General features: G+C 34.1%; 1 protein-coding gene across 1 annotated transcript in view; it reads left to right on the top strand.

Moving 5' to 3' along the window:
• The first annotated feature begins 3022 nt into the window (after nucleotides 1-3022).
• Tusp (WD40 superfamily protein Tusp) overlaps nucleotides 3023-15366 on the top strand; it is a 35693-nt gene continuing 23349 nt past the window's right edge. The window contains exons 1-2 of the mRNA XM_072542488.1: nucleotides 3023-3247; nucleotides 9608-9772. Of these exons, the coding sequence (XP_072398589.1) occupies nucleotides 3152-3247; nucleotides 9608-9772 (261 nt within the window). The 5' untranslated portion in view covers nucleotides 3023-3151. The remainder of the gene's footprint in view (nucleotides 3248-9607; nucleotides 9773-15366) is intronic.

Below are 15366 nucleotides of genomic sequence, written 5' to 3'. Positions count from 1 at the left end.
TCCACTTCTTCAGCGCCCCAAACGTTAGTAAACAAAATTTCATTTGCTTCAGCGGCAGCCGCCTCTCCAGCACCGAGGCCCAGGACAAATCTTAATATCACCAACTCAGCAAATAGCCCTAAATTCTTCGAATGCTTAATCAAAGACATCCTAAAAGATCTCCTTCTTCCGTGTCGACAACGCGATACCGAAGCAGTTCCAAAATATACACTCTGTAAAAGTTCTTCCTCACGGCATAGTCCACTTAAAGACCCTATACACTCAATGAAAACTGAGGACATTTAATCTAAAATCCGAGATGTAACTAGCCAAACACTCAAACAGCCATAATAGCCTTTACCAAACAATTCTCAAAATAACAAACCCTCAGCATTCCTATTCTGCATCGTTAATGGACCAACTCGATGGACCGACGACCTCAAAAGAATCGTGACCAATTGGATAGCAGAGGCGCAGAACAGAAGCAGATGGAAAAGTCTAGAGGAGGCATATGTTCAACAATGGACAACTCAGGGCTGATTGATGATGATCGTTCATGCAGATACCGAATACTCCGAGGAAGAACTCACTGAAATCATCCAAGACCAAAACATCCCTCTAGCCAAATTTTGAAGATTAAAATCTCTAAGGACTGGCAAATAGTCAAAATTCGTTAAATACCTCACCACTTTACGTGAAAAATACACCCATGTCCTAAACTACGGTATACAAATCGATGGACTCATCCATGACGTAGAGGTGTCGCACAGCACAAACCCTATAATTTTAACAAGCAAATATTGCAGCAAATGCTGCACGAATGGCCACAACATCCAAGAACACAACGTTCCTTCATATGTCCAAACTGTGGCGAAACCCATGTTTACATTTATGATTCGAACAATAATTAATACTGGCTCAGAAGAAATACCGACTATGAAATAAGAATGGCCCTAAATCAACTAAAAACGTATAAATGTCCGGGAGATGATAAAATTACAGTTGAAATGTTGAAAATTGGTAGCAGAAAAATGGAACAGGTATTAAATATTTTATTTAATAAAGTAATTGATAAAGAGAAGATTCCTCAAGAATGGTACAACTCCGAAGTCATTCTACTATTCAAGAAAGGAGACAAAGCAAACATCGAGAATTACCGACCAATATCCTTGCTCTCACATCTGTATAAATTACTAACTAAAATCATAACCAACCGCCTAACACATAAGCTCGATTTCTATCAACCTATCGAGCAGGCTGGATTCAGAAAACATTTTAGTACCATAGACCACTTGCACACCGTAAGAACACTGATAGAAAAATGCACCGAGTATAATGTTCCAATTCATATGGCGTTCGTCGATTTCCATAAAGCATTAGATTCCATCGAATTATGGGCAGTGCTTGAATCTCTAGAATATGCACGTATATATTGAACATAATTAAAAACATATATGAACATAATTAAAAACATAAAAACCATGCAGATAAAGCTGGACGAAAGCACAAAAACTAATTCCATAAGACTACAACGGGGAGTAAGACAAGGAGACACCATCTCTACCAAACTATTTACCTTGCTCTAGAAGACATTTTTAAGAAACTAAAATGGAGCAACAAGTGTATCAACGTCGACGGATCATACTTAAACCACTTGAGATTCGCAGATGACATAGTTTTAATAGCCGATAACATCCAAGAACTAAATGATATGTTACAACAATTAAATGCAGTTTCAGGAGCGGTAGGCTTAAAAATGTACTACAGTAAAACAAAAATACTGAGCCGAGACCAGACAATATAACAATACAAAATCATACCATAGAAAGTGTTGAACATTATGTATATCTAGGTCATGTCATCAAACTAGGAAAACCAAATCAAGATGCTGAAATTAAAAGAAGAACAGAACTGGTATGGGGTGCTTTTGGTAAACTAGCATATACATATCTTGAAAAATACCTCCATTCTTGTAAACTTAAAGAAAAATGTGTATAACACATGCATACTACCAGTTTGTACCTACGGCTTGGAGACAGTAGACCTTACCAAAAAATCTGCTAAAAAATTAGAAACAACGCAAAGCACAATGGAACGAATCATGCTTGAAGTATCACTGAGAGACAATATTAGAAACACCGAGCTAAAACGTAAAACGAAGATTAGGGATATTGTGAAAGAAATTACAAAAATGAAATGGCGCTGGGCAGGTCACGTAGCCCGATATAATGACAACAGGTGGACACGGAGAATTCTAGAATGGAGACAAAGGACGACAACAAGAAGCATGGAAGACCTCAAAAAAGATGGGTAGATGACATAAGAGCTGTGGCAAGCAAACAGTGGATTAGATTGACGCAAGATAGAGAAAGATGGAAGCAATTGGGAGAGACCTACATTCAGGAGTGGATGGAAAACGGTTGACAAAGAGAGACGAGGATGCCACGATGCCAACCCGTTATACAGATTCTAGACTACGTATTGCCTAACTTTTTCAACAATACTTTTGCAAATGTATTGTATTTTTGCAAAATTTTGGAATCTGCTTAGTTTCTAGAGCAATTTTAACATTTTTTTTACAATACGGATTTTAGCCCTCTACAACTAGTATCTATGACTTTTTTATGTAAAATAATTAGGAATTCAACAATTTAGAATTTCGTATTGTTTCCCATGGTCCGTTTGACGAAGAAATACTCGGTATATTTGTTGATTTTTTATTGAATTTCTTTTATTATCTTCTGTATTCGTGTGTAAAGTAAATAAATTAACAAAAATACAAAACTCATTTGACATTCCAAGGTGTATAGAAAGTAATGACGAAGGAAATGAAGTTTTGCTCGAGAAAACTTAAAATTCCGGTCGGGATCCGTTCGGACGTTAGCACATCTTGTAATTTTCACCGTCGCACCCCGTAATAACGAAATTAATTGAATTGCAGAAAAATCACTTGCGCCCGACATACCAGAGTCGACTTGCGCGTTCATACCGCCCTAATCCCGCCGACTCCAACGTGACGATTCCGATTTTCCGAAAAGAAAAATCAATATGGCTTTCAGTTTCTTGCAGTTAGACAACGGAGAGCAGCCAGCGGCTCTGGCGTAATTACGATTAGCAGTGATCGTCGCACTTTCGCCGTTTCCGATGATGTAGGGTGTCAACCAGTGTGATAATGCATTTGCATTTCGAAAGGACCGTTAACGCGAAAAGTGATTGCCCTATTTTGTCTTTAACATGGATGGGGAAGGTTCCCGATGAACTGCCCGAAGTAAGACATTTTTAATTGCTCATGTAATAGGTGTCTTAAAGATGTGTATGTAGTATTATACACCAATTGTTTCGATTTATTAAACACATTTTAATTATGTTTTTAATAATCAAATATACTAATAGACAAACAAATTTTGAGTATATTTGTTTGTTAACTTTATCGCTAATAATTTGGCAACATTTTGAAATTAATAGTCAATCTTGATTTTCGAATATTTCTTTATAACTTTTGGAGATTATCCTAATTTGTATTAATTTTTAAGTATATTAACTATAGATAGCATTGTAAATTTTGTTTTCTCGTTACCATGGTTACTATTATTATTAGGTATTATTATTATTGATAACAACTGCTTTTGATAAATTTGGTGATAACAATATATGTAGTATACAAAATATGCCAACGATTAAACGTCATTTTTTGCTTATAAACAATATATAAACAATGTGAGATCATTATTCGATTTTAAATACTAAAGGTAAAGAACGATAAATTATATGGAAATGTGACACAATTTTACAGAAAAAGCATAGAAATTCCTTTACAATGAGTGTTTGTAAAGTTACTTTTGTTAATTTGTTGCTAAATTTTTGCAAAAATATCTTCAGAAGTGGATTCTTTGAAAATCACTAATAACTTTTTTAAAAATGCACAAAAAACTTTCGTTATATATGATATTAATATCTATGATAATAGATACAATATCACATGTATCAACCTATCAAAAATTTTAAGAAGTTTTAGTTAACAGTTGCAAAATTGAAATTGTTTATCCCAGAGAGCTTTTATCTGCCACGTTTTATTCTGAAAGCACCAAATTGAAGAGACAGGCTCATTGTATCAAATTAGATCATTTAATAATTAAACAAAATTATATTAAATAGTGTAAAACAGGTTTACAAAAATATTGTGGTTTTAAGCTTATAAACATTTAAAATAACTGGCATTTTTAGATGAATTAAAAAAAATACAATGTCCTACGACCCTTAGAGTCCCAGTTAGCCCTTTTTTATTTCTCGATTTTACTATTTCAAAAGCTGAATTCATAACTTCGGAAAGTCGCAATATCTCCGGTTCCCAGTGACGAAAATTGTTGGTTTTTTAAAACTAATTCATACAATAAATATAAATTATTATAATATTATTAAACAATATATGTTTCCATTGACAGTATGCATATTTTCTAAAAAATGCATATTTAATGCACATTTTTGGACAAATTAGTCCATTTTATGCGCATATTTTTTTTTGAATATTTGTCTACGTCTATTTATAACTATAATACATAAATATTTAAGTTCTTTATTATTTACTAACCTTTTCTACTAATAATAATGTGAGAAACGCAAAATTTTACAAAATAAATATCTATTTTAAATTGCTTAAACAAATTACTCGGTTAAATAAGCAATTCACAAATTAACTAAATGCATTTTATGATCTATGCCACAAGGTAGCCTAAATTAAAAAAAAAACACCAATTTTCATTGATTAGAACCGGAGATATAGCGACTTTTATAAATTTGAAGTTATAAATTAAGTTTTTGAAATAGTAAAATCGCTTCGCTTTTAAACCCTTTATCTTTGGTGCATTATGGATGGCTAATTTTTAAAGCAATCGTTCCTAAATTTGTTTTGTTCCTAAATTTGAACTCTTAATCTTTCAAATGGTTGTTTTTAAAGTTTTTATTATTTATAAACAAAGCCCCGGTGAATTTTTGAGAAAAAAGGGCTAATTAATAAAATAACTAAGTAATAATTAACCGACTAAGAATTGGACATACTGTACTAACCCATAAATCAAAAAGGAATCTCCAATCTACACAAACTGTTTTCTCCCTTTTACTGTAAAACATATTCTGATTGATTGCCAGTACTAGAAGGAAAAAAGAAGCAAATATGGAATCTCAGATGACATCAAAACTACCTTTTCGAACATGTACAAGATTTATGTTTACATACATCGATTTAATGAAAATAAATTAAATCCTTGTGTACGTAACTCCACTATAGTTTATTTTTATGAACGAGAGAGTAATTAGCATAATTTTAACTGGTAGCTCGGACCACTCCATGGGCGTGCTCAAGATTAATTGAAAAATTACTTTGAATAATTGTAAAAAATAAATGAATTATTTCAGTGTTATAAAGTGTTATGTGTATGTAAACAAAAGTGACCTCTTTTATCACACACTATATTAGAACTGACTGGCCTACATTAAAAAGGGTTTAAAAAAATTCACATTTTTTTTAATTTTTAAAAATTACAAAAGAGAAAAAGAGTTTTTAAAACCGTCTAAGGTATGTTAAATAGATGAATAAAAATATTAATATAAAACTTACAGCTACTTGTTACAAATCCAAATCAGATTCAGAAGATGAACTTTCAGAACCAAGATTTATAATAACTGGCTAATAACTGTAATATTGTCCAGCTTCCACATTTTTTCCTCTTCTTTAATAGTGTGATTTACTGCCTTTTCCCAGTTTTCAGGTTTTACATTATTTACGGCCTCCAAAAACAACTGTTTAACATCATGAATTTTAAAAGTGGTATTTTTTCTTGAAACTTCACTCTTTATCTGTGCCCATACCAGTTCAATCGGGTTTAATTCACAATGATATGGTGGGGATCTAAGTACTGTCATTCCACGATTTTTGGCAATTTCATCAATTTCGTATTTTTTAAATTTTTCTTTATGAAGGGCACACAACGAATAAAGTTCCTTTCTTATAGATCCGGGATGGTACGTAATATTTTTTGAACTCAGCCAATTCTGCAAGTCTTTTTTTAACCACTTGGTTGTGGGCAGTCCTTCTATAAGTCTGGAGTGATAACTTGCATTATCCATTACTATTACACAGTTCTTAGGAAGAAGATCTATCATTTGTTCGAACCATTTTTGAAAGACATCAGCGTTCATGTCTTCATGGTAGTCACCGGTACGAGTTGATTCAAAAGTTAATAAACCACCTTCAACAAAACCGTCTGAACTGCCAATGTGTACTATTATCAGCCTGCGTCCCTTTCCTGATGGTGGGTTTAAACCAGTAGATAAGTTATTTACAAAAGCGTGCCATTGACTTGTAACAGTTTCATCCTGCCAAAATTTATTTGGTGTATGACCCTCGTTGATCCATGTTTCATCAAGATAAAATATTGTTCTTTTTTGGTTTCTCATTTCCTTTATGGTTCTTAGAAAATGTCTTCTCCATATGACAATATCGCTTCTTTCTAATAAAATAGACTTTCTGGGATTCTTTTTCCAGCGGAAGCCTATTTCTTTTAAAAGTTTCCATAACGTACTTCGACTCATTTCTGGGTAATCCTTATCATCTCGAACTGAGACAAGAACTTTATCCAATATTGGAAATTCTTGTCTAAAGAAGAATTCATGCACTTTCCGTCGAAGTCCTTCTTTAAAATGATATTCTATTTGAAATTTTGGTTTCCCTGGAGCATTACGTGGCATTTGAAAACTACCACATTTCTCTTCTTTAATAACTCTGTAAATCGTAGATTTCCCAATACCAAGTGTACTGCTAACTAACTCAACGGTCTCATCAACACTTTCACATAAACGTTTGTCTGTAAACGATTTAAAACAATTAAATATTCATGTTTTTTCATTAACTGTTAGAGGACCAATTTTTCGGCGTTTACACGGCACTTCCAAATTTTCCATAACACTAGTATACACAATAAACTGCACCTTGCAACTGAAGTACCTACTTTTAGTGAACTGTTAAGAATTTTGAATACGCCACTTGGACCTTCCTATATACAAAATGGAAAAACCCACTATCACATTTTCTGTGGAATAAGTTTAGAAGGTAATTATCTAGTCAATTACTGTCGTAGATTCCTGGAATTAAAGAATTAAATGTTTGATTGTTGAAACCCTTACTTCGTGGAATGCACTCATTTCAGATAAAATAAAACGTTTTATTTTATCTAAAGAATTAAACTTTATTTTGCAAATAGGCAAAGAATTAAACTTTATTTTGCAAATAGATAAAATAAAACGTTTTATTTTATCTAAAGAATTAAACTTTATTTTGCAAATAGGTAGGTACTTATTAAACTTTTATTGGTTATATATAACCAATAAAATAAACATCTTACATTTCTTGCAAATTCATTAGTACCTGTTAACCTCCATCACTCCGACACTGGCAACCTTATTTAGGGATTAGTAACCCTCACAACTATTGTATTCTATTCTGCTCCAACCTTTAAACCTGGTGGTCATAGTCAATTTAAAATTGTTTTTCTATATACTTCTGTAAACTTGTTGACAAATATCTGTTTTTCATTGAGTCACCCGTATCAACAGTTTAGGGATTTGCATACATAATTTATTGTTTTATTACTCTCTCATACATAAAAATACACTATAACCCATAAATCAAAAAGGAATCTCCAATCTACACAAACTGTTTTCTCCCTTTGACTGTGAAACATATTCTGATTGATTGCCAGTACTAGAAGGAAAAAAGAAGCAAATATGGAATCTCAGATGACATCAAAACTACCTTATCAAACATGTACAAGATTTATGTTTACATACATCGATTTAATGAAAATAAATCGAATCCTTGTGTACGTAACTCCACTAATAACCCTGTGTGGTTGATGTGGATTGTATGTTTCTAAATAATAAATAAAATCTACTGTAAAACCTTGGATTTAACTCAATTGAGAAATTAGAACGTCCAACAAGATATACAGAACGAAATTAAAGAAGATCTCTGTAACATAAAGATCAAATCAATAATGTAAATGGAAAGTTAACTAACGGGTTTGTATAAGCGTTGATTGAATAACCCGAATTTGGTTTTGGGTTATTCAATCAACGGTATAAGTTTGGTTTGGCATTTCAACATGAATAGACTTGACGCCTAAACCACGCTTCCAAATTGTGCAAAATATATTTGGAAAATTTTGGTTTTGTTCGAAATAGGTATCGAGCACTACGTCCATTTTATGCTCGAAATAATAGTCCACCAGAGCAATTAATTCGATTAACCATAGAACTTTTTCGCACCACGTTTACACTAAATGATAATACGCATCCACAGAGATGTCTTAGAGTGAGTACAGAAGAAGAGCATAGAGAAAGACCCGAATAAGTCTGTCCGTCATCGTGCAGAGAAGTTGGATATGTGGTCATTCACTTTATGGAAGATTTTTCGGAAAGATCTTGGTTTGCGTGCTTATAAAATCCAACTCGTGCAGAAATTGAAGCTACATGATCATTTAGCAAGGCATAGATTCGGTGAATGGGCCCAAAACGAAATTGTCGTTGATCCCGATTTTCATAAGCGAATTTTGTTTAGCGACAAAGCTCACTTTTGGTTGAATAGCTAGTTAACAAACAAAACTGCCGTATTTGGAGTGACGATAATCTTTAAGTGCATGTTGAGAAACCATTACATCTAAAAAAATCTGACTGTTTAGTGTGCTTAACGGGCTAGTAAAATCATTGGTCCATACTTCTTCAAAAACGATGCTGACCAGAACGTTACAGTCGATGATGACCGCTATAGAGCCATGATAACTGACTTTTCATTCCTCAGTTGAACAACCACGATGTACAGGAGCTGTGGTTTCAACAAGACGGCGCAAGATTTCACACAGCTCATGCCACAATTGATTTATTAAAGAAAACGTTTGGTAACTGCATAGTTTCACTTTTCGGACCCGTAAAGTGGCCTCCAAGATCGTGTGATTTAACACCGCTATACTATTTTCTACGAGGATATGTGAAATAGCTAGTCTACGCCGATAAGCCTGAAACGATTGACCACTTAGAGGACAACATTCGCCGCGTTATTGCCGATATACGGCCATAAATGTTGGAAAAAGTCAACGAAAATTGTACCTCCAGAAACAACCTCCTAAAAATTGACAAGTGACGTCTTGACGATGAAGGTCGTAAAGTGTAGTGCTAATGCGTATCCAAATACTTGAATATCATCCAAAAAATATGACTTTTACAACAGAAGATAAGGTACATGGCGTATTACTCGACAAGAACTAAATATTTACACCCTTTCAGTGCTGAGTGATCGTATTTCATTGAAAAGAGCTTTAGATATTTTATCACAACGACTATTTAATATTAAAAAGAGTTAAAATCGCCAAGATATCTTCTTTTTTATCCTTTCGTTTCCAAGTCTGTTCTATATTCCGGTTTCTAAAGTTAGGCGCTGCGTTTGTAGCAGAATTTTAAAATCTTTTGCATATTTGAGAGCTAAATTTTATACATTTTACAAGAGTTTTGTTGAAATATTTTGTCGTAATATCGGAATATTGCCATCCAATATTGTTACTTTAAATATTCGTTGTTGCAGGACGAAGGATGGAAACTGAACAGAACCAACTATTACCAGGAGGGATGGTTAGCTACAAGCAACGTCAGAGGGATCGTGGGCGTCACGTTTACTACGAGCCACTGCAAGAAAAACGTGGACTATCCACTTCGAACCAATTACAATTTAAGAGGTCACAGATCCGAGGTAAGTTTTTTATTAATTACATTTACAGCCATCTGCTTGTAGACCTCTATCTTCTATTGCACCGTTTACTTCCTGTCTCCACGATCTTTTTGGTTTAGCACTTTTTCTGCTACCAGTGATCTCCTCTCCAGTGTCTCCTGTAATATTCGCTTTGACCAACGTTGATAATTCATCCTTTTGATATGACCATACCATTTCAATTGTAACGTAAATTAAATCTGGATGGAAAGATAGGATGCCCAAAAATTGGGCATTATTTTGATAAATGATAAACTAAATTATAAAAACTCAGTTTACTTGGACATATGAACAGACACTGCCCGATATGGTGAACCGCCAAATTTAGAATTCGACTTATCACCTCAAGATGTAAATGGAAATCCTTTTCTTATTTTTTTTTCTCGACGATCCAAGCTCTCTTTGCCAGTTGCGCAGGAGTCACAGATGTGACTCCATTCGGTTATTCTATTTATTCATGTGCTGTGGCTAGTTCTTCTTACATGTCCATACCACTTAAGTCTTTTTTGTTCTATATATTGTTAGTATGTCTGTTTCTATTGATGATCTTTGCTTTATTTCGTCATTACTTCTCTTATCCATTCTTGTTATTCTGTAGCATTTTCGCAGGCATTCCATCTCTGTTGCTACTATCTTACTGCTGTTTTTCTTGTTTATAATCCAATTTTCAGCCCCATATGTCATAATACTTCGCACTAATGTTTTATAAATCTGTGTTTTTGTCTTCATATTTAGGTGTCTATCCTACCATACCATACACCATACTCTATTGTTGCCTTTTTCGTGATTATAAATCCCAAGTATTTGAATTTATCCTTTTCTTTGATTGTTATATTGTCGTCAATCTGTAGATCTTTTGTGTCTTCTTCACTTGTAGATAGGTACTCTGTTTTCGCGAGGTTAATATCTAGGCCAGCCTTGGTATATTCTTCTTGTAGTTTCTTCATCATGTAACTCAGGTCTTCTTGGTCTTGTGCAATCACTGCTTGATCGTCTGCAAATTTTAACGTATATAGGTATTCGTTTCGTACCCATGCCTTCGCATTTTCTTTTCCATGTAGTCAAGGTTTTCTCTAAGTATATTTTGAATAGGGTTGGAGATGTGGAATAACCCTGCAGGAGCCCTTTTGTTGTGGTCAAGTCTCCTATGATTCTTGTTCCCATTTTAATGGACACTTTATTTTCTTTATACAGAGCTTTTGTAGCTTCTATGAGTTCCGTCTCTATTTCTAATTTGTACATTGCCTTCCATAGTTCTGACCTTGGTACAGAGTCATCAGGTATATCGTGAATGATACACCTAACACGTGAAAGAATAAGACAAATCATAGAGATAATCATAGAACCAATATCATAAAAGAAATACAGCAAAAACAGCTTATTTGGTACGGACACGTACAGAGAATGACAGACCATCGCCTACTGATAAGCAGCCACCTGAGAGAAAAAAAAAACAGAAAACAACATGGCTTAATAAGTTAAAAAAGCAATGTCAGAAATATATCTAGGACCAGGAGACAACCAGGGAACTGGAAGAGGTAAGACGTTATAAAACGGATATTATATAATGTTCGTAAGATCCTTACAATAAAAATTTGGTACATATTATATTAATGTCTTGAATGAATTCTAACTTATTCCCGGATGTTTATGTTTTTCCACGTATTCTTCTGTTAATTACCTTCTCCCATATTTTCATAGTGTGGGTAATTAGTTTGATGGCTTTTTAATTTTTAAATTGTTCCAAGATGTTTGTTTTTATGTAGATTCTAAAACTTTTCAGTCATATAGTTCTTCAAGGATACTTAGTTGTTTTATTGGTTGTCTGTCAATGCCAATGCCAGTGTTATAAGCTACCGCCGTATATCATGTATTTATTCATTAAAAAATAATTTTGGATAACTTTCCTAATTAAATTTCTGACTCCTATTACGAAAACGTCAAAACCAATAACCCCGTTCCCTAATAAATAATATAATTATTCATATTTATTAAGGGATTGAAAATTTAATCTGTCGCGGACATGTAATTTCCGTCCAGCTACAAAATCCCTAAAATCAATAAACAACCCAGACCTTCGATAAAAGTGGATGAAAATCAATTAGAAAGGTTAATTGAATCAGCCGAAGTAATTTCCATATATAAATGGCGTATATTCAAGAGTGCGCCAATTTGATTTGCGTTTATTCAGTGAATATGTCTCGAAATAGATGCTATCTGATCATTTTAATTTAATTGAATAAATAATTGTATAGACTATTTCACTAGACTATTTTTAACTGATAAAACGTCATAGCAACGCCACGTTTCCTACTGATAAAACTCCTTCCTGCCCGTGGTTTCTCAGCGACAAAATTATGACAGATCCGTCACGAAGGTGTCTGGTAATTCTATTGTTGTTGAGGCGTAATCAATTTTGGATAGATATAATGAATCCAGACGAAAGTCAAGATTTAGATGCCAAAGAAGGAATCAAAAAATTGGTTTCGGAAAATGTTCCATTGAAAATGCAGAGGTCCAGTAGCTCTATTTGGAACCAATTTTCGGAGTTCCTACGGGTGAGAAATTTTACGTGAAATAACGGAACTAGCAAACATTCTCGAGGATTATGCCTTTAACATAAAAAAAGTGCAATGGCGAAGACTATAAAGTAAAGTCAATGTGGAATACTACAGCAAAAATGGTACAAGAAAAATATTTTACGGAGTACGGCATAAAAATCGACCCTTTTACAGATACATCTCTCAAATGTGCAAGATTGGGCAGAGATACCAAGCAGAGGCAGCTTCAAAGTATTCAAGACAAAAGAAATTTCAGTTCAAAAACATTATCCACCGAAGAACTATTAAAAATTATACAAAGCTACGACGAGGAAACCCCCGATGGAGCACAAAAAAAGTTTTTTCACCTTTGCTCATCTGAACTTGCTTGGAGAGGCAGTAAGGCCGTAAATTGCAAGATTCACTTTGCCGACAAAATTTTCTCTCTTATTTCTCTCTGATTAAAAAACAAGATTTTAGAATTTAGATGTTATTAGAAAAAAAAAAAAATGGAAACACATAGAGGGATAAAATATCATCACAATGGAAGAAAAGAAATTCTTTTGGGAACAAAAAAAAAGAAATCTTGACGATCATTTTTCAAAGCTTCTGGGTAAAAGTAAATTTAGAGAAAGATTAAAGACTGGAAGTATTAGAGGAAGAACATGAAAAATGATTGAAAGTTCCCCAACAAATGAGGTGAAAAAGTGATTACTAAATTGAACGAATTAGTCTGCGAAATGGTTAAATTGGTAGTGGAAATATAGAAAAAATAAAAAAAAGGATATTAAAATTTGTTGAAGTGAACAATAAATAGTATACATATAGAAGAAAATTAAAAATTATTTAAAGATTTTAACAATCAGATCAGAAGTAGGAAGAAGCTTTTTATCCATTATATTTATTTGATGACTAGTGATTTTGACGGTCAACATGCGAAGGGAGATCCAATAAATTGCCGAATACAGTCACTCCACTTTTTGACGTAAACAAAATGATATTTTAGTCTGTTGTACAACTTTCATAACAAATAGGTCACTTTTATAGAATCGCTGAACTTTTGCATAAAGTGGTCTTATGAAATCGATCTATGTACAAAACTATCGTAATTCTAGTTTAGCATTCATTTGTTGAAAAAGCTCGAGTTTTGTATTATATTTTTTACCGATCACCAAATTCGCAGCTAATATTTTAGGATCAACAAAATTTCAAAAGTTAAAAATGAAATTTTTAAAGTAAAAAACTTCTTGCATGAAAGGGCCGGTCTTTTCACCTCCAGATAAATATTGTCTTATCTGACAGATAGTTATCTAGAGGATAAACATTTATTCATAGAATAAAATGTATGTTAAATAAACTAAAGTTTTAGAAAAAACACTGGAATATGGCATAGATACTCATCTATGTAAATTTAACAAAACTAACTCTTGAAAAAGTTGAATGTAGAGTACGAATTCACAAGGAACTGTCCGATTCTTTTCAAACAAATAACGCTATAAAAATAAAACTCTTCTTCTTCATGTGCCATCTCCTCTAAGAAGGTTCGCAACCAACATGGCAATTCGCACTTTCGATACCGCTGTTAGAGCAGCGGTCAGCAGAAGTGCAGTCAAACCAAGCTCTCAAATTGTTTAACCAGGAGATGCGTCTTCTTCCGCGACTCCGTCTACCCTGTATTCTTTCTTGCATTATTAATTCATCATCATCATTGGTGCTACAGCCCTATAAAAGAGCCTCGACCTTCCCAAGTCTATTACTCCAGTCAGTTCTATCCATTGCCAACTGTTGCCAGTTTGCTGCGCCTATTTGTCTACCATCCTCATCTACACCATCCCTCCATCTGAGTTTTGGTCTACCCCTTTTTCTACTTCCCACAGGTTGTGACATAAGGATTCTTCTAGGAGGGTTGTTCTGCTGTGATCTTGCCAGATGTCCTGCCCATCTTAGTCTTCCTATTTTTATAAAGGATACTACGTCTTTACCACCAAATATATGTTTATATCTGTGATATATCTCGTAGTTGTACCTCCTTCTCCAAACACCATTTTCACAGATGCCACCAAATATTCTTCTCAGGATCCTTCGTTCAAATATAAGCAGGAGATTTTCATCTGCCTTGGAAATGGTCCATGCCTCTGACCCATATGTCAACACTGGTTGTATAAGGGTTTTGTATATGGTTATTTTTGTTTTTTGGCTTAAGTTTCTGCTTCTCATATGTCTACTCAGTCCAAAATAGCATTTTTCTAGGATTATTCTTCGCTTGATTTCTTCCGTCATGAAGTTCTCCTTGGTGATCAGGGAGCCTAAGTATGTGAATTTGTCCACCACTTCAAAGGTAGAATTATCAACCGTGAGTTGGTGGCCGATGTTTCTGGCTCTATTGTTGGGTGTTGATGCCATTATCTTAGTTTTATTTTCATTTACTTGCAGGCCCATATTTTTTGAGGCGTGTGACAAGGTGGTATACATTTCTTCTAGCTTGCGTGTTGTGCGGGCAACTAGATCAACATCATCTGCATATGCCAAAATTTGGGATGATTTATTAAAAATGTTTCCTCTGCTGTCTATTTGGGCATCCCTGACCGCCTTTTCCAAAGCTATGTTGAAAAGGAGACACGCCAGCGCATCTCCCTTTCGCAGCCCAACATGCGTTTCAAATGCCTGTGATTGTTCGCCCTGTATTTGGACTTTGCAAACAACTTTACGCATTGTAGCCTTAACCAATCTTATCAGTTTATCGGGGATGTGGAATTCATCCATGGCTTCATACAATTTATTTCTTAGGACACTATCATAGGCCGATTTAAAATCTACGAAAAGATGGTATGTGTCGATATTAAATTCATCGGTTTTTTCCAGTATTTGCCTTAGCACAAAGATCTGGTCTGTTGTTGATCGACCAGGCCTAAAACCACTTTGATATTCGCCAAGAAGCTCCTCTGAATATTCACTCAGGCGACCATATAAAATACTCGAAAATATTTTGTATGCTGTATTAAGGAGGGTTATTCCCCTATAGTTTCTACATTCTAA

Source organism: Diabrotica undecimpunctata, chromosome 9 (genome assembly GCF_040954645.1).
Source record: "Diabrotica undecimpunctata isolate CICGRU chromosome 9, icDiaUnde3, whole genome shotgun sequence".
In the NCBI taxonomy this organism is placed as follows: domain Eukaryota; kingdom Metazoa; phylum Arthropoda; class Insecta; order Coleoptera; family Chrysomelidae; genus Diabrotica; species Diabrotica undecimpunctata.
This window is presented reverse-complemented; position numbering and strand designations above follow the sequence as displayed.